The sequence below is a fragment of the Diadema antillarum genome, unplaced genomic scaffold (genome assembly GCF_040938485.1).
Source record: "Diadema antillarum isolate AM-2024a unplaced genomic scaffold, OU_Dant_1.0 scf00000123, whole genome shotgun sequence".
NCBI classification, from domain to species: Eukaryota; Metazoa; Echinodermata; class Echinoidea; order Diadematoida; family Diadematidae; genus Diadema; species Diadema antillarum.
The window spans coordinates 621,520-641,950 of record NW_027271012.1 but is presented as its reverse complement, the minus strand read 5'-3'; the positions used below and the strand labels follow the sequence as shown (position 1 = coordinate 641,950).

Below are 20,431 nucleotides of genomic sequence, written 5' to 3'. Positions count from 1 at the left end.
ACAGGTAAACAAAACTGACCAGCAAATAAATGCTCTGAAGCAGAAAGTTTATCTTTGGTAATGAATAGCAGAGTGATGTGGTGAGCCAGCATAATTCGAAATAAAAAAAATAAAAACAAATCCATAAAGCTTCAGATAGTCTATGCTTTAACATGAATTCAAAGCACACTACACTATAAGCTACTGGAGTTACACAACATTGCAAATATCTAAGGTCAGATCACACGAGAAAAGAGAATTACTAAACTAACTTTTTTTTTAACTTGGAGAATTGCTGCAATAAGAAAAGCTACAATTGTATATGTGCAAGTATTTTAAGAAAAAAAAAAAGACTCGCTCTTCACTGATCCACACTGTATGTCCCCCCCCCCCCCCCCCTGCAGAAAAAAAAAAATTACTACAGGACCCTCCGCAATAACTTTAAATATAGCGAATCAATCCAAATACAATTTCAGGGTATGAAACTATAACTTATTACCCACATGTTACAGAAAATCCCATTCAATTTGCTTCAGTGGTCAAAGAGTAATTAGGATTTTTGTAGAGCACAGGAATCCCTTCCCTCCAAGTTCTGTCCATTGTGTTCACACATTAATAATATGCAGTTCCAAGAGCATCTAAGTGGAAGTTGGAAGAATCAGATCCATGACATTTTTTTACAATGATCCACAGTTCTCTGTGACCACTTACTGAAATTGAATGGGTTTTTCTGGAAAATATAACTAAGATGTTATATTTTGAGATCCTGAAATAGCAGTCAGACAGTTAACTCACATTGGAATTATGGAAACTTTCCGGTTGTAAATTTTTGGGGGGACATTCTGTATATGCCTAAAAATCATACTAGCAACAACAACAAAAAAAGTTTAAAAAAAATAAAAAAATAAAATCACTTTCAAAACTAGCATTTAAAACTGCAAAGCTAGGTCGAAAGTAATCCCTTAAATCCCCCTTTTACAGCCTTGTATTACCAAATATTCCACTACTAATATTTCAATTGACTCTGTAAGATTTGACAACATGGTGGCTGCTGCAACCACATACAGGCCTACTAGGAAAATAAGTGTAGTTCAACAATACAGAGGAACTAAACATAATGAAATTTTACGCAAACTATTCCATCAACAAAGAAGAATGACTTTCTAACTACAAAAAGAGAATTGAATAGCTTTAATTTTTGTGCACTGGTGCTCACTGCATCACACTGCAGTTCCTGGAGAACATGTCATAAAAAAGAAAGGAAAAAAAAAGATGGTGAGAACAGAATCTGCGTGTTACATTAAGTGCAGGTAATAAAGGAAACAACCAAATCAATATTAACAGAAGTCTAAGTAGAAGAAATAGTTAGACACAACCCGGCAAACAAACCCGTCAACTAAAAGGTTAGTCCAATCTGGGGAAAGGGATTCGGTTAATTATTTTGAAGCTCTGTGAATGCAAAGGTGAAATAAAACAATATCTTGTGTACAATTGACAGCAAATGTGGCATAGTAAATGGTAGACCTACCCTTTATCTTTATCAGTTCCATTCTCTCTTGGACTGTTGAAAAAAGCAAATACAATTTTACTTCATCATGGTGGTGCTGAAGTGAATAGCAAGGAGTCATTGAAAATATTACGCATTGAATCAAATATTTGTGGCGACAGCACACAGATTGTGTGTCAATTAAAAGAAATCAAAATGACTAAAAATCTATTCTTTAAAAAATTCATTAAAAATGAGCAAAAACCCCTCTAATTATTGAAGCACTGGCAGGGATCTGCAATGGAAGCTAAATCATGGGACTTCACAAAACTGTTCACAAAAACTGTTTTTCAAGCAGGAAGACCCCCCCCCCCCCCCCCACCCTTCTTTTTATTGCACAGTAGTAATCTTCATTCATCGTGATGACATGTTCTATCATAGAGGGAAGGGAACAAAGGATAAGTTCCTCCATACAGCCTCTTTTCTCTTCTTCCTCGTACACTATCATGCCACACTGAGGGTACTGAATAAGAGATAGACCACATCCCGAGTTCCTGCTGTGCGATCTGTTCAATTCACCCTCCCTTGGAGCTCTCCCTGCCTCCGTTGGAAAAGTAGCACGCTCAGACGACAAGTACAGTTGTAACTACACTTGTATACATCACAATCAGTGTACAATCAATGTGTATACATGCAGTGGATTTTCTTTTCTTTTGTATGTGAGTGTCAACGATTTATAAGGCATGAAGCTATTCAACACACAACACTATTTGCCCTTTTCGTAAATATTGACGTTCACGGAAAACCTGACCACAAAAACCTCCTTTTCCCTGCATGCTATCATGCAATGGGACACCATGTTTGAAATACTATATAGTCAAACAGCAAACTTCTTTCTCTGTATAATAACATTCCTTGCTCCCTAGTTCTCCACCAAGTGCCATGCATTATTGCACGTTGGTATTCTTACAAAACAGGGGCATCATAATCTACTTGTGTACAAGGAACTCCATCAGCACCTTTATCAATGGCTCTTACGACTGTGCAAATACGTGAAACCATAAAACTTCCACCTCATCCAATGGATTATTCTAGCAGACAAGAACTGCAAATGAAAAGTAAGTGAGCATAATGGTAATGCACCTTCACATGTTAGTATTATAACCACGTGTACCTAACTTCCACTCTGCTCAGCAGTGGTTGGCACCACCCCACTATGAATGGAGTCTGCGTGCATTCAGCAAGACACACAGGCTCTAATAGCAGAGAAAGGGGAAAAAAGCAGGGGCTGGAAGTGTAGCCAACAGCCCATAGAGTGAAGCAGCGCAAACCCAAACGGGAGCCCTTTGCAAATCGCTGTGGAATGCTGACATGGAGAATCGGCTGGCGAGGTCATCTGGAGGTTATGTGTGGGCAGTAGCTTGGGTCTGCATGCCCTTTCCACCTCGCGCTATGCATCGCACAGAAAGGCAACGAGAACAGCATGTGTATGTGTGTGTCTGTGTGTGTGTGCACTGAGAAAAGCTGCAAGCCACGTGAATGGGAAATCAGCATGCTGTATGCTCTATCCTAGTGCGCACGCTGAAACCCACTGCCATGGCCGCTCAGATCTCAACATATGTTTGGAGGATCTATTTATGGAAGGAAGAAACCCACATTTCAAAGTTAGCTGCAGCACAAATTATCCATCTTGGGTTGATTACTAGCACGGGCAACCATGTCCATTTTCATTGCACTGCAGCAAAGCCCGCCTCGTACACGCATTTCTTGTTGGTTAGTCTTTACAGATATGTATGGCTAGTATTGGCTACAATTACATAGTTGAAATATTCTACTAGAGATTTCTTGGATTCTTTTCTTCGTAAATGCGATACAGTATATTCATACAACATTCAAGTTGATGGAATAATGGTCAATCCATAGGACCTATACTTTATGCCTGGAGAAGAACAGCGTATTTCTGAATCCAGTCAAATTACGAGCTGGTTACAAGTGGAAATGTACAAGTTGTAGGTCTACATGCCAATGCATAATAAACAGCAACAGAATTTCTTTGGACAAATTCACTAGAAAATACAGTAACTCTTCCACAATTATGACTTTACATGTAGGCCTACTACTGTAGTAGTGTAAAAGTGGAAATTTTTGTGCATTTTGCCCAACATGAAACTAGCATTTTATGACAAACTGTTTTACAAAGGCCTACGAATACTATCTTATGTTTTGATTCTGCGGAATTGAAAATTAATTCATCATGTTAAAAAAAAAACACACACGACAAGGTTATAACTAAACCACAATGTCATGCAAGTGATATTTCAGAAACGAAGTAAAAAATCAAATGACTGTAAAATAGTAACTAATACATTATTTCTCTGAACATATAGGCCTAAGGATTTTCAAACTTCTTTTATGCTCTTCCTTTTTCTCACTACAAAGTTCCTCTTTGACAGGGGTACTTTAGCTACACAGCTAGAGTAGAAAACTACAATTACTCTAGCCAAAATGTGTTTTCAAGATCAGAGCAAACCATTCTACTTTCAGACAGCAGAAAAATACAGTATGAAACCAAGCGACCAATATACTAGAGCAACTGGCATGGTTTCCTGTTTCCTCCGAGTTCATCACATGTTCAAATCTCGGCAGGTATTGCGCAACTGATCTGACAGGCTGCAGGTGTCTTTCACAAGATTTATCCCCACAGGGCATAGCTAAACATAGCCAGCAGTCATGAGCTGACACTCTTACCAGTCACAACAACCTGCAAACTGCACATTTGAAAGTGCGGAAATCAACCTGGAAGCATCATTATTACCGAGCCTTACATACACGCTTCTTCTTCTTCTTTTTATAAAAACAGAATTGGCAGATGAGGAACCATCTATAAAGTCAAGGAAGTTTTATTTTAGTTAAAGGTGTTGAAAAGTAGGTTTCTCTAACTTTTTTCCAAAGCACTTTTTTTAAGTATCATCCATCTTTAACGAGGTTCTTTTTCAGTAATTGAATTTGTCATCTCTCTTCGCACCGACAACCAACTTGACTCAGCTGCAACTCATGACTACACATGATGTACATGTAGAACAAAATAAAGATATACTGCTTTCCAATTCCAATGAACATGAAATGAATGTCTTGCTCCAGCGAGATGCAACACGTCACAAACCTTGTCCAAATTTTGGACGCAAAATGTGTAGACCTATACTGTATGCCAAAACACAGCCATGTGGAAACACTATTAAACATGTGGAGGGACAAGAGTTTCAAAACAGTCAGATCAACTACTACTGTACATCAAGTCATGAGCAAACAGGCCACATGGCTCAGAACCGTGAAGTGCAAAGGAAATGGTTCATTTTCAGGCTGTGTCGTAGCACTCAACTTAAAACCCACCCACACGCCAGCAAAACAAAGTCTCAGACAGCTTTAGAAGGTTGGAAATCACGCACTGTGTAAAGCCAACTGCTGATCTCCACAGATGGATCTTATGAGAGTGGTAAATGCTAACCGTCACACCGACAAGGGGTTAGACAAGGTTACATACTTGGCTGTCTTGAGGTAGTAGTAGGAGAGGAATAAGCTGAGAAAGAGAGAATGAAAGAGAGAGGGACACAGAACCAGATTCGCGACTATCAGACAGTGTGACACAGTGGGAAGTTTGCACTTTGCATTTCATTTGAGGTTCGCCCTGGCATCAATTTACAGGGCGAACAAAAAGAGCTCAGTGTTAGCAACCTGGGTGGATTTGACAACTTCAAACACTAGGACAGAGCTTTCACATAGTTGCAGTGGGACAGAGGCCTAATGCCTGCTAATGCCACTTTATATTTTCTTTAATAAATCAATTCTTGAATACTGAATTCCAAAATTTTGAAAAGATTTAGATGGCAGAATGTAACACCAGATATATCACTCTTTTGTTTAAATGATCCATTCATCAAAATGAATACCAATGACATTCAATCTCGTCTTGTATACTGTAACTATATTATAAAAATGGCATCAAACATGTTTCATGTTGATCAACAAAACATTAGTTCTTGTACAATGCACTTTCATTCTTCTGAAAATGAAATGTTTTAGAAAATGTACTGTATTTATTCCTGCCACTGAATTTATGTACTATGAACTGCCATATTTTCGCACGATCATTTTTCGCACTGAGTGGCTAAAGAACATATTCGCGGGTTTTTTAATTGCACAACTGTCAACCCATTTAATATATGGAGAAAATATTGTGAAGATATTTTTGCAGGTTTTAGAATTTGTGGTAGCCAAAAGTAGTGCGAAATACGCAACAATTAATGCACTGTGAAAATTTGTGCGTTTACAGTATTGTGTCACTACACTTTGTAACCCCCCTCCCCCTCCCTGCCTCCCTGCCCCCCCCCCCCCCCCCCCCCCCCCCCCCCCCCCCCGCAAGTAATATAGAAGGATTTATAGAACATTGTCACATGTAAAATTCTGGGGTGACAAGCAACTACTCACCAACTTTAATAAACACATTTAGATGGTGAAACCTGCACAATGTACATTGCACATGTTACATCTACAGCAATTGCTAGCAAATGTCACACTACTACATGTGTATGATATTTGGCCTCAATCTTGCGACTACCGTGATGTACCCGAGGATGATGTCATACTTACTCACCACCTATGAGATTTAGATGGGCATCATACAATGATACCTGGAAAAACTATGTGTGTTGTAAATGAATAAATAAATGAATAAGTAAATGAATAAGTAAGTATTAAAGTAAATAAATAAATAAATAAACAAATAAATAAATAGATAGATAAATAAATAAATAAATAAATAAATAAATAAATAAATAAATAAATAAATAAATAAATAAATAAAACCTCCAGCAACACTTCATGGCAGAGGCACTAAAAAATCAGTAGTGTTCAGATCCAGAAAATAAACTGTAGAAACAGGAGCAAAGAAAACATTTTAAATCTACCGATACATGTAGCCTATTATCAACGCAACAAGATGGTTTCCTGGCCACACTGCACTTGCAGCTCTTGCGTCTGGACTGTATAGGAGTCTTTTTCATCTCATTTATGCACTCCCTTCACTCATTCAAACCTCTGTTTACCCCTGCATGCCTGTAGATACTGAAAAGCAGAATGGTTGGTTGTGTGTGTAGTACCTCATTAGCCATCACTTGATCAGTTCCCCACGTGTTAGGATCTGCTTATTGAATAACCTCTGCTACTCCCAGTAAGAAAGACAGAGAGAGATAGAGAGGACCAACACACTGAATTGTCTCGGTAAGTACACTACATCAATCATCAATGTCATTTCTTTTTGTTTTCCCGCAATACTGCAACAGTTATTAATACGCAGTGGAACCAGACTTTAAAAATCCATACTTCTATGGACTTTGTTGCGATGGTTGTCACTCGCTTTGATACAACAAAGCCAGGCCATGAGGCTGAATTTGACAGTTATAGAAGAACCAGCAGCCGAGCAACGGGTAGTTCCTTCTGACCATGACAGCAATGACAACTTCGATGTTCACAAGCCAATGACCATGTGATACTAAAGCGCATCAGTCCACCATCGATGGCATGGGACTTACTTGACCTTGAATGAAACCTTTAATACTTGAGCTGAAATGCACGAAACATATCCTTCACATGAAATAACTTCTATCATCACTTCATTTTTTTTATCCCTTTTTGATGAAAACTTTCATCCATACTTGTACATATTCACAAGTGTCATGAAAGTTGAATTCATAATGGGAATTCATAATGGAGCTTGGTGTTCTGTACTTTTGGACTGGAATGAAGGGAAGCCTGACCCAGTACAAATGTATGCTACGATAACTAACCCAAAGAAAAATCCATGAAATTCATAAAAAGTGCACAGAACTTACAGTATTATACTGTGCTTAAAGATTGTAAATATTTCACACATGGATAACTTCAGATATCACAAGACATTTGCAGCATCATAGAAAGATTCATTTTTTCCCCCTCATCTTTGTTTTCTTTTTTCACTAATCATCCCAGTAATCCCTGAACATTATAATTTGTCATAAATGTTATCTATTAGCAATACAATGTACACATATCTGCCTCACAAGATTGTATTATGTTTTGATTTCTTAATAAAAAATACACAGAAATTGCAGGCCCCGAACTTGCCACTGGCTAAATTTTCACTGAATTGCTTTTCAGACAGAAGAGAATCTCACATGTGAGAGCAAATTCTTTAAATTGACACAAATGCATAAAGGAGTGCCATGTTTTGAATATCCATCGACAAATCACACCATTAGTGTACTGACAAACAGGTATTTCATGGGGTTTTTTTTCTTGCATTGAACCCCACCCCCTCCCCCCCCCCCCCCCCCAAAAAAAAAAAATGCTTGTGGCTTCAAAAATACCTGCCACCTACCTTCAGGGTGATCTTGCAAATGAAAGCACTGATTTGCTCTAGCTTCCCAACTGGAAAATGTACATAATGTACTGTATTGAAGCTCCAATTGATCACTGAAATGTTTATCCTTTGATATCAATTTGATACTTCAATCCACACTAGCCCCTTTTCAGCAGTTTTACGCGACATAAACACACTAATGGTGATTGTAAGTAGTTCACTCGGTTTCAATTACTTTGAAAACGATCATTTTTTTATAGCTACATTGTCTAGATGAAAGCTCATATTGACCAATCAAAACCTAATCTAGGATCATGTATTCGAGTCAGCTGGCTTTATTCTTACCACATTAAAAACACGAGAACATCACAGGGGGTACAGTAGTTTGCACAATGCACTAACCTCAAATAAAAAATAATAATAATAAATAAGAGGGGCAGGAGAGAATAGGCATGAACACAGTAAAATGAGTTTGTATGAAAATTGCTTCAAACTTCATTATACCAGTTATAAACTTTTGCATCCACCATCAACCACTCAATTCCCCTCCCCCCACAAAACACTCACAAATCACGGATAAATCCCACAATTCCAAATTTCCTTGCCAGCAAACAACTAGTGACTAGGGGTGCATTTAGGCCTATGATCTAAAAATTTTCTGAGGCAGAATCACCGTCCTAAACACGTTCGAGGCATTTTCCGGAGTTAGATAAATGTAACCATGTTTTCAAACGCGTTTTTAATGGAAATATTATGCCAGTTTGAAATGCGTTTGAGACCACGATCGCTTTTCTACGAGTAGATAGACGCAATGCCTTTTTGAAACATATTTATATCTCAAGGTCAACTCCCAGCTGTTTACTGTTGTGTTTTCTACATGTACCCATTATTTGTGTGTGAATGATGAAGCATGTATGGTGGTATGCAGTTGACCTTTACTTCCTACAACTTTACTGTAGGTTGAACGGCGCAAAGCAGCTGCGCAGTGACAACATCCGAATCACGATTGAATGATGGTTAAATAAACGCTGCAACCCGAGAATTGTGTTTCAAACCATGTTCGCAAACACTGTTCCAAACGCGTTTTGAAACGTGATTCTCTCTCTCAAGTTAGATAAATGCAGCCTTGAAAACATAATGCATCACAGTCTGAGTAAAGCTCTTCTGTAACGTGTACTGTATGATTTTAGAATAAAGACAGCTGATGAGGTACTGAATGTTAGAGGGCCATTGTGAATTTTGAAGCAATGGGTCTCAAACTACCATGATATGGCATCAGGCCAAAATATCCCCTGATGTACTGTCACTGGAGTTGGCAAAGTACTTGGCTTTTGAAGTTTAATATGTCAACCATGAAGGTGATTTATGCCCTGTGTACATGGCAGTGTTTACATCTGTTGTGAATAGTCACACATCAATGTCCTACATACACATGTATCCACTTTCACACAAGACCAGATATTGCACTGCCGGAGAAATACAATGAACAGTTCATATTCTGCATCATCCTTTCACAAGATGGGAGAAAAAAAGCAAGATAACTAAATAGTGATTTATCAAATACTGAGAAGGACCATCTCCCTTTAGTTTTCCTTTAAAAAAAATAAATATATGAATAAAGATCAATCCTATGGGAGTGTATCATGTCTGTTTGGTGCTGCCTTTTGTAAAAATAAAAAATAAAATAATAATAAGATTACATGTATGTTCACCCCCTTATCATAAGGGGGTATGTTCACGCAAAGGTAAAAAGTCTGCAAGCTTTGAGTTTGTTGCAATTCCTAATCCTAGCAACCACACCTTTGTCTCTCACATGCAATGGAAAAAGAACTACAAAAGTGTGGTTGCTACAATCACAAAGTGCAGCAACTCAATGAAAAGCCTACAAGCTTTGTTGAGTTTGAGTTGTTACACTTTATAATTGTAGCAACTACCCCTTTTGTCTCTCACACACTATAGTATAGCAAAGAGTACAAAAGTGACCCATCACAAGCCTTTGCTGGCAAAAGGTCACTACATACTGGTACCTTCTGGCTTTCCTCGGGACTGATGGCTCCACTTTGATGTGTCCTCCTTGTAGGTGATAACCTGTTGGGGTATTAAGCAAACCGACATAAAAATGCAGGTATGGTCTATGTCTTTACTCAAAGATTATTGGCTGCACAGAGCCTCATCAATTCAATGTCAGGATACATTTCAGGCTGAAATACACATCCAACATTTAATTCTATGTTAGTTTACAGTCCTGGATATCATGGTACATACATGTAATCATTTCAACTGATACAGTAGCGACTCATTATTTGATCAATTCACTGCATTCAAATCCTTACATGAAGATCAAGAGAGAATGTTAACAATTTTATTTCACTGTTTCTTCTCATGAAACTAAAATTTTAAAACCAAAATCTCAAAGAAGTTGTAATGTGTATTACAGCAATAAAATTACATGGTAAAGGGTTGATTTTTGGCCGTTTTCAAGTAGCAATCTTGGAGTTTGTTGTCCTCAAGGTCAAGGTCACATTCAGCTCACTCTATCAAAGTTCAATCTTTGATCTGACTTGGAAAAGTCTTTAAGAATTCTTGGAATAGAATACAAGAATTATTTTCACCTGGCATCAAATTATTTCTATACTGATTAACATTCATGTGATACTTGGAATATTACTGCTTGCACAAAGTGTTACTCCATGTCCCCAATTTTACTTTGTGCATTAGTGCACAACATGTTCACTTTTTCAGGCTAATTACTTTGGAATTGACATCATACACAAAAGATTTCAATATGATCTGACAATCAATCATACAAACCCTATTATCATTCTGTTTTCCTTTGAATATGATAATGACCTGATTCTTTCACAAGGGAATACAGAATCTGTTTATTCACAAAACAAATACTCTACAAACTTAAACTCGAGTAAAACTCATTATTTCATGAATACGGTTGGGCATTAAATAGATTTCATAACAGACTTCATGAGGCACAGGGAACCATGTTACCCTTACGGCCAAGTACAAAAAGAAAGTAGTTTCTTGTCCAGACTTTTGGAAAGAGGTGATGAGGGAGGTCCTTAGTATTTGATATAATATCTTACTATTCTTCTGATCTGAAGCCGCTGCATACATAAGCAATTTCAAGCTAGTGCAAGGCGCTAGTGAAGTTTTGCACCTTCTCAAACAATGATTTTCAGGTATGCACAAATCAACCCTGAACATTTCACAACCTAAAATACTGTACTTGAATGTGAGTCTACAAAGTCAGGTAAAAGGTTAAATATTTGCACTACTGCATGTGTACGGGAATACCGCGACTGACTGTTTCCAAGGAATACAGCACAGAGCATTCAATTCAAGCAATCCAGTTGTACCAACTACTGTGTAGTGTTTTTATGTCTTCTACCGGACTTTGCAGATTCAAAAGCAAATTGTGAACTGGTATCAGGGTGTGAAATATTAACAGTAAGTTTGTACATGTTTGGAAAGCATTTACAAGGCGATAGGAATCTACACTTGCACCTAACTAGCATGGTATAGTCGGCAAGAGTAGATCTACACCTTTGAAATCATCTGCTTTGATGCTTACATGATGTGTGAAGACATGTGTATTCACGATGTACAAACGTACACGTGCTGTGAAGCTTTCTCAAATCCACAGCGCCCCAGGAGCATCGGCCCACAGTACAGCGGCCGGTCTGTGACACTCTCACCCAGCAGTGCACGAAAGCGGATACGCATTATTAGAGATTCTAATGCAATATGTACATGACATCACAACCGGTAGGTGAATATTTTGGGCACCCGAAATAACAAATCTAAAAAAGAAAAAAAAAAAAGTTGTACAGAAACTCAAAAAGATGCAAACAAGGACGAGGAAAACAAATTTGGGATATTTTCATTGCCACTTTAACAAATGGTAAATAGTTTTTTTTTTAATAAAAAAAAAATTGATGTGGCACCAAATTCTGATGCATGCGAGGACGAGAAACTACTTTCTCTTTTACTTGGCCTTACACTTGTCAATAACAACCTTGAGAGATTACATTGTCTTGTGCTGTACTTTTTGTGAAATATTAATGGCATAATTTACCATTTGCAGAAAAATACAGATCTCTCGTTGTATTTTAGGCTTTATTGCGAACATTTTATATTGTAGGATGTTTTGTGGTACAACAGACCAAAGCATATGCATTAAATGTCATATCTTGACCACCGGTATTCTTAAAATCACTGTTCCCAAAGGTAAACAAGATTATATACTTTTTTTAATGAAATATTAAGTTCTAGAAATTTTCTTTATATTGCTCCACTTACTAGTGTTAAAATCAAGAACTACCCTCTAGTCTTACCCAGCGATAAAAGCACTTACAATCATAGCGTATCTAAAACTCTACAAATTGATAACTCTTTAACAGATTGTCTAACTTCCCTCAAACAGTGCACGCATGCATGTTGCATTCATGTGGGGATCAGATTCAAAGTTAAAGGGATCATATAGTTTTGGTTGAGACTTAATTTCAGGTTTCTAACATTTTTTGGTGAGATAATGAGAAACCTCTTATGAAATATGAAAGAGCACGTAATTCCAAGAGGAATTCAACGTTTATTTGATGAAAATTGATTTTTGAAATGGCTGAGATATCCAAAACAGAGCGATTCTAGTAAGTGTGGGACCCACACTTTATTACGATCGCTTTGTTTTACTTTGTTTTTGGATGTTTCAGTCATTCCAAACCCGATTTTCATCAAATAAACTTTGAATTCCTCTTAAAATGGTATGATCTGTACTATTTCATAAGTGTTTTGTTGGTATCTTGCAAAAAGTTAAAAGCCCAATTCTCATCTCCACCAATACTGTACCATCCCTTTAATATAGCAATCCTGGGTTTAGGGGCTAAATTATTTGAGGGCCCTTCCAACTTCAGCACATACTACGGTTCGCACTGCCACCGTTCATGAGCAATGATATCATGTCTCGTTCAGCACACTGCATGCACCGCGCCGTTTTCAAATGGAATTTTCTGGCAATTTGTGCCAGGAATATGTCATCAAAGGAGTAGTTTTGGTCGTACATGCAATTTATTTTTCATTCTCGTGGTATTATCTTAAAAATAAATTCTTGAGCGATTTATACGTGTTTTGATACTACTTTTATAATGTGCGAGTATGTGCTATGTATATGCGAGGATGTTTGAAATGCATACATGTACCCGTAGATCAATGTTCAAAATGTAAGATAATATGTTCATGTACTGTTAAATTTTGGAATTGACTTGCAAAATCTGTGAAAATAAAAACATGCAAAATGAGTGTACGGCACCCTAGTGTAGTTTAGATTCTATCATTCATATCATGGCTCGTGCATAACTTTGTTTTTCTCCTTGCTTGCCCAGGGCCCCGTTGCATAAAGTTACGATCAAATGCAAGTCAAGAAGATCAAACGAAAATCCCAAATGCTCCATTCTGATTTGTTAAAAAATCAAGTTGCGTATCATTTTCTTGACTTGCGTTTGATCATAACTAACTTTCATGCCACAGGGCCCAGGTGTCATTCATTACGCATTAAAAAAAGGGGGAGGGGGGTGAGCAAGCATACTAGCACACTGCACCGAGCTGTTCTGGGGCCCGTTGCATAAAAGTTACTATTATGGTAACTTTGCCATCCAATGGTAACTTCCATGGAATTCTTGATTTTGATTGGCTGTTGAGTATTGTTGCCATGGTAGTTACCATTGGGTGGTAAAGTTACCATAATTGCAACTTTTATGCAACGGGCCCCAGGTGCCGGTTTGTGTAGGTACAATTTTGTAGCTGTGCTTGGCATCCCTGACCTGCTGACAGTCCTTGTATGCCATGCCCCTGGCCTAGAAACGCCATTGCTATGGTCACATATTTTCAACTTCACCTGTATTCTGTCTGGGTCAACATGTCACTCAGGCCGACTGACATGGGTTAAGTTGGGCAATCGATCTCTAGTTCTCAGTGTAATTCTGGTCCATCTTTCAGCTTGCTTTCGGCTTTCGTCTGCGCTCACACATCGTCACTCATTTCCGTTTTGTCGGCGGCATACATGCGGCCATTCATTCCACATGCTCAGTGAGGAAATTGCTCCACGAGCTCGAGCGCACTCCATCATACAACGCAATTGCATGCTACACAAACCTGCACACGCTTGTAGCGCACGTGTGGTTGCAGAGAATAGACTCTGGAACACATGCATGCTGGTTTTAAATCACTCAAAAACTCGGTATGACAACATTGATTTACCGTCATATACAATGGATGATTACGATAAATCAATCGATAGCTATGTTATCTGGTTTTTCTCAAAAATCTCTCTGTTGATATATCAAAAATTAGTGTATACATTCACTTACCGTTCAACTTTTCGATGGCCTTTTCAACTAACTCTTCGTTGGAGACGTCCACAAACGCGAACCCATTTTTCTTCAATAGGATCTCCTGGACAGGGACATCGTGTTCTTCGAAGAGTTTTCGTAGCTCATCTTCAGTTACATCGCGGCTCAATTTTCCTACGTAAAGCTTGTTCATTTTGTATGATTTGTTTGATTGGGATTGAACGGCAAATTATGAAATTTTGATGTGGCTCCGGTATGAGGAGAGAAGTAGTATGGGTCCAGTGGTGGGCTGATCCCTCGGCGTGTGTGAGAGAATGTATATTCTGGATCACAGATTGTTGTATAGCTAATGCATTGCTGCGCGCGCGCTGGGAGGCTGTGTGCGTGCGGCGTGGCCCGTATAATATTCTCTACTATAAAGAATGGCACACAATCATGAACACACGCGCATAAAACACATGCGCACACCATACACACTAACACACACACACACTTTATACATGCATACTATCCAAACATACACGCGCTGAGAATGGTTGTGCGCGTGCTCACGCTTTCATCTACACTAGGTTACGTGCAATCGTCTGCACACTGCTGTAGATTCCCAGCAGAGATGGTACGAGGCTTGTTTTATGGCAAGGGCAAGCGATCGAGGGATAGAGAGAACGTTTATCTGTTTTGCACGCACGCGCGCGTTATCGGAACGTGCACGTACGTACTGGCGAAGGAAAGCTGTTTGAAGGAGAAGCAAAATGAAAAAAAAAATGCTTCACATATTTCCTAAGGCCACGTGGTCACGACCTTCCAATAATGATTGACAAAGAGGAGATTCAGTCGCAGTCGTACCGCAATTTGATTGGTTAAAACCAAGCTTGGACTCCACCTCTCAAACAATTCATCGTCGCTTATTGGTCAACTCTCTCCTCATAAGCATAACCATGACTGGGAGGCGATCAATCTCGTAATAAATTATGCACAAGCAGTGTATTTAAACCGAAGAACTTTCCCATCTTTGCATCTCCCAAAGACATGTGTAATTGCATGTTTACATATCCACTTGTACCAAGTAGGATTTAATACACAAAGGAACAATATACATGTACATTAACTATACAAGGGAGAGCAGGTAGTAAGATAAAAAAAACAAGCAATTTCTTTTTTTTTTTGGGGGGGAGGGGCGGGGGGTATTTATGATATTATAATAACATCAAATCTCAGAAGAAAAGTTCATCTGATAAAACAGAGTCCAATACAAAGCATGTGTGTCATACATTTCTACTGTGTAAATTTACTGAATACAGTATAATTGCTTATGAATGCCTTTCTCTTCTGTTTTCTACATATTTTATTCATGTAAGAAATTAAAATGATTCATGATATATATACACCTATATATATATATATATATATATATATATATATACATTATGCATGTTATGTGTGTATTAATATGTGTGTTACTTGGAAAAGAAGAAACAAAACATGTGAAGGAACATACCTCTCTGTGTACTAAATTGTAGCCATCATAGTATCATTATATTTTTGCAACACCGTCCAATGATTTTTGATGGGTTTTTTATACTCTATATATTGCGAGGAATCAAATTTGAATCCGGTAGATGCAATTAAAACTCATGCATCCTTGAGGGTTTTGAGATATTCAAGATCGTGCAGATGGCGGCCTAAATGACTGTCAAAATCAATCAGATTCGGATTCACCACCCTCGATATAAGGTAAAACCAGCAATATTTTCAATTGTTTACCATTTATAAGGAAATACTTTTGATATTGGAAGTTTAGTTTTGGCCGTCATTTGGAATATAATATTTCGAAATCCTCAAGGATAAAATAGTTGCATCAATATACAGATTGGGATTCAGCAATCTCAAGCAAGTTAAATTCTACAGTTTTTTCCCCAAGTTTTCAAAATATTTGTATGGTAGAATCTCACATTTTGCCATTTTATCATGGCTGTCATTTGAATGTCTCAAAACCCTCACGGATGCAAAAGTTATGTTATCGAGATTCGGTATCAAAACCTTCGAAATAATTATGGTAAAACCATCAATAAATATTGGGCGGACGGTTAAACCAAGGAGCTTCTTGGTAATAGACTGTATAGGTTGTGCCCAAAGTCTAACTTTGGCACCCAGGCTATTGAGTATAAATTGATGACATGAAAGAATGAAAGTCAAAATCGTCGGCACTTTTGGAATATACGGAATGTGAATTGTATATAAAAAAAAAATAGGAGGGAGTTACGTTTTGGTGTTTATGTTTGTAGTATCGAAGTTTGTGTTTGCTTTTAATCTTGACGCATTATAGGCGTCTTGTGGCAATATCAAGAAGGTGTGATCAAGCACTGTCAGTACAATTCCTGGTAAATGTATAGCTTTTCAAGAGTATTTGTTGAAAGTACTGTAGATGAAGAAAAATCCGAAAATTGATATTGTTTATATTATAATGATGATAACACTAACAATAATAGTTTTTACAACAACAACAACAAATAGGTAATAGACTTATACTGATATTTTCATCATTTTCTTGAGGGTTTTTTTTTTTATTATCCTTTCAATCGCATATCCCCCTCAGTTTAGTCAGGTCATGTTGTTGTGTCTCTGTTGTTTGTTCCATTTTGTCTTGATTATTGTGTTATATACTTGTAAATGCAGTAAGTATTTTTGAAGAAATTCTTGAGTGGTCCACAATACAAGCATTGCTTTTTGGTGGACCTCTCAGTTCTCTTTTTTTCCCCCTCTAAACATATAACTTTGCATTTTCCGGTATATGCATATATATCATTTATCTTTATTAGTTTGTTGACTATCGTTTATTTTTCGTACTTTGTGTATACTGTATATACATGTTTATGCTAGAATTCCATATTTACTTTGTGTTATGTTTTGTTGGAAGAAAAATGCTGAGAATGAAATAAATGAATTGAATTGAATTGAATTGAATTGGATTGAATTGAATCCATTTTTTGTTTGTATATTTTGAGCATAAACCCAATCTCTGCTGAAGTTCACTATCTTATTAATTTAAAAAAATAAGAAACTCTATATCCTTTCCATCACCGTAGTATAAAGTTAGTACCATTCATGCAGCACTCCAAGCAACTACAAATCATGATTTTTGTTTGTATGGATAATGGGTGCTATGATATCGTATTTGCTTACTGACCAATAGATGAAAAAAGAAAATATGTGCAAATCAACATGAAATTTTTAATGAATTATTTCTAATTTGCATAATGTGATTTGACAGAGATGACTCTTTCTTGAAGTATGATATGTTTTTCTTTTTCTTTTCTTTTTGTAACGTTCCCATTTTCGTTTGAATAATGACTGTATTAATTGGATTTGAAATGTAAAAATGAATCTTAACATTTGCAGAGCAGAGTTTCACTTTCCGGAGATGCTCACATCAGCAATGTTTTACGATGTCTTTGACTTCCTGCACACAAATCCCGGCCTTCCTTTTACCATTACAGTTTTGGACCCGAAATAGAATTACTGCTACTTAAATTTCAGGTGGTCATGTTAAATTGTGTTAGATTCATCATCATGCCATTTACAAAATGAACTGAGATCCTTTGTCTCAACCCAACTGTATGCAGTTCACGTTTCGTATTATATGAACAAACACCATAGTAAAGTTTGTTGTTTTTGAGGGGTGTTAAAGGTCACATTGAGTCACCAATATAAGTTGTCATAATTTCAGGTTGGAGCCAAGCGAATTTTCTATTCCTATCACGATCAATATAAGTCTGATGGAACTTTTGAAGACTCACACTTTAATCTACCTCTTGTTTGTAGATTTAATTTGTTTTGCTAAAGCTCAAGATTTCTACGATCTATATAGATAAAATGTCCAAATTCCCGTACTACTGCATGGCGATCTGCAAAAGTAGTGCAGCAATAGATAGCTTTCTGAAACATCATAGGATTTCATTCGACGTAGTGCGGGTATGCAGTTATCGTATTAGCCGACAGGTGACAAAACTATGTAAGAAAGGTCAACAATAAGATCCTAACTTGCTTCTCACCAACGCACCTGCTATCAATGATGGCGGACCTCTATAATTTCAGTACAAAGTGTTCTTTCTATAGACGTTTTTACTGTGATTGTTGCCGCTTCCTGGGTTTTTCGCTCTCCACTATGTAGGCCTATCTTTTCTCTTACTCCATTCCCTTGTCGGTGTTTCTTCTGCGCCCCTCGAACAAAGAAGACATTACACGGATTGGTCATTTGGTCAGAGGAAAGCAGACCACAAAGCCTTGACACAAAGACCGCGTGACCATGCCACTGACCCTTTGTGATGGATACTCCACCTCTGAAAACTCGGTGTACAACTCCGTAAACACTGAGGGGTTCTCATGTTTGCCTCTGCAGCGTAACAAAAGGGTAGGACAAGACACTTCAAATGGAACGTTGAATCTGAATTCCACCACGATTGCGATAGAAAGGACAATGAGTGTATCGATTAACTATGAGTGATTATATTCTCCAGCAGCAGTCGTTATGATAAAATATACGCTAACAACTTGAGGCGGCCTGCTTTTTTTCCTTTTTTTTTTCTTCTTCTTCTTATTTTTAATTGGAGAAACAGTTAAAAAAAGAAGGAAGGAAAGAAAGAAAATACGATATTTCCCCATATTTAAGATTTGTTTTTTTTTTTACTATATGCATGTTATATTACTAGAACAAATTCAGAGCCATGTTGCATGAGAGTTGAGATCAAACATAAGTCAAAAAAATCAAACAATATATTATGTCTCTGAATATTCAATTCTGATTTGCTGATACCTGGCTTATGTTTGATTTTCTGACTTATGTTTCATTGCAACTTTTTCTACAACAGGGCCTAGATTTGATATATACTTTAGACATTTGTGGAGCCCCCTCCCCCCTTTTTTTTAAACCTGGTAAGTGACTATCTTGCAAAATGTACTTGAACCTGTATGTAGAAGCTATGCTGGTTTTTTTCTGTTGTGATCATTTTCTTTTGCACTAGTGCAAGTATATGCAAGCAGAACTGTTCTATTTGTTATCATTTAGACAGTTCTAAGTTCTGTTAATGTTTTGTAATGTTTGATTTGTAGAGGCCTATAAACCATTTATGATCCCTATGGGAAAATAAATGTAAAACTAATTAGTAGGTCTTATGTACGTACATGTTGGTGTCACATGTGGTACCCTGTATGATAAAGTCAAATTCCATGAATTTCAGACTAATTTCCATTCATATATTCACCTTTGAGTCTACTTTTTAGGGTTTCAGTTCAAGCGGGGGAGACCGTAAATTTCCTTGAATGTTCAAGGGAAAATATCGACCTAATTAGTGGAAGCCTTATACCTAATGAGCTGAGTTGAATCATCTGTATAGCCTTCAGCTCTCTGAATATTCTGTTCAGAACCCGACATGCAAATGAAACAGGACTTAAAGCTTGGGAAAATAATTCAATTTTTCTTATAAAATCTCGAACCCCATTATTCAACAAAAAAAAAAAAAAAAGATGGATTCCGAACTTCATATTGTAAAGAGCAAAGTAAAGTAAACTAAAGTAAAATAAAGTAAAATAAAAATCCAGAATATCAATTACCAATATCAGTGCATTTTGTTGTATATTCGTTGGAGTCAGCGTCATTTTGTAATGATTACACCACAGAAAATGCCCAAGCTGATACATTTTATTCTTCAAACGTTCTAAATCATGACAAGAAGGGCAAAAGAACAGTCACCATGCACATGATTTGGTCAAAGATGGTTAACATTTTTCCTTCTTGGGATTCTGCAATAAAGCCGTTCTCCATTTGCAACCGGATATGTCACACAGAAGATTAGAATAATCAAAGATAATAATAATGAAATGGGCCGGTTGCTCAAAAAGGCCAGCGGCATGCACCTGGAATCACAACAATCTCTATATCATGGAATACGATTTTCTGTTTGTGTTCTATGTAGTATACGTCCGCTTGTATTGTATGTTGAATTGCCGAATAAATGATAACAGTAATAGAATGATAATAATAATAATAATAATAATAATAATAATAATAATAATAATAATAATAATAACAATAGTAATAATAATAATAATAATAATAATAATAATAATAATAAATAAATAAATAAATAAAGAGGTGCCGGATTGCGCGTTTGGTTCGTGTAGAAATTCCGTGAAGACTTCGTATAAATAATTTAC

General features: G+C 37.1%; 1 protein-coding gene across 4 annotated transcripts in view; it reads right to left on the bottom strand.

Annotated features, from left to right (window-relative positions):
- The window catches only part of LOC139720218 (insulin-like growth factor 2 mRNA-binding protein 1), a 42,833-nt gene extending 28,305 nt beyond the window's left edge, over window positions 1-14,528 (bottom strand). For 3 of the 4 annotated variants that reach the window (XM_071631581.1, XM_071631584.1, XM_071631582.1), the window contains exons 1-3: window positions 14,237-14,528; window positions 9,887-9,947; window positions 1,508-1,540 (exon numbers count right to left, since the gene is read on the bottom strand). In XM_071631581.1, the coding sequence (XP_071487682.1) occupies window positions 1,508-1,540; window positions 9,887-9,947; window positions 14,237-14,411 (269 nt within the window). In that variant the 5' untranslated portion in view covers window positions 14,412-14,528. The remainder of the gene's footprint in view (window positions 1-1,507; window positions 1,541-9,886; window positions 9,948-14,236) is intronic. The other variant, XM_071631583.1, reaches the window with a different exon arrangement.
- Between the last annotated feature and the right edge of the window lie 5,903 nt (window positions 14,529-20,431).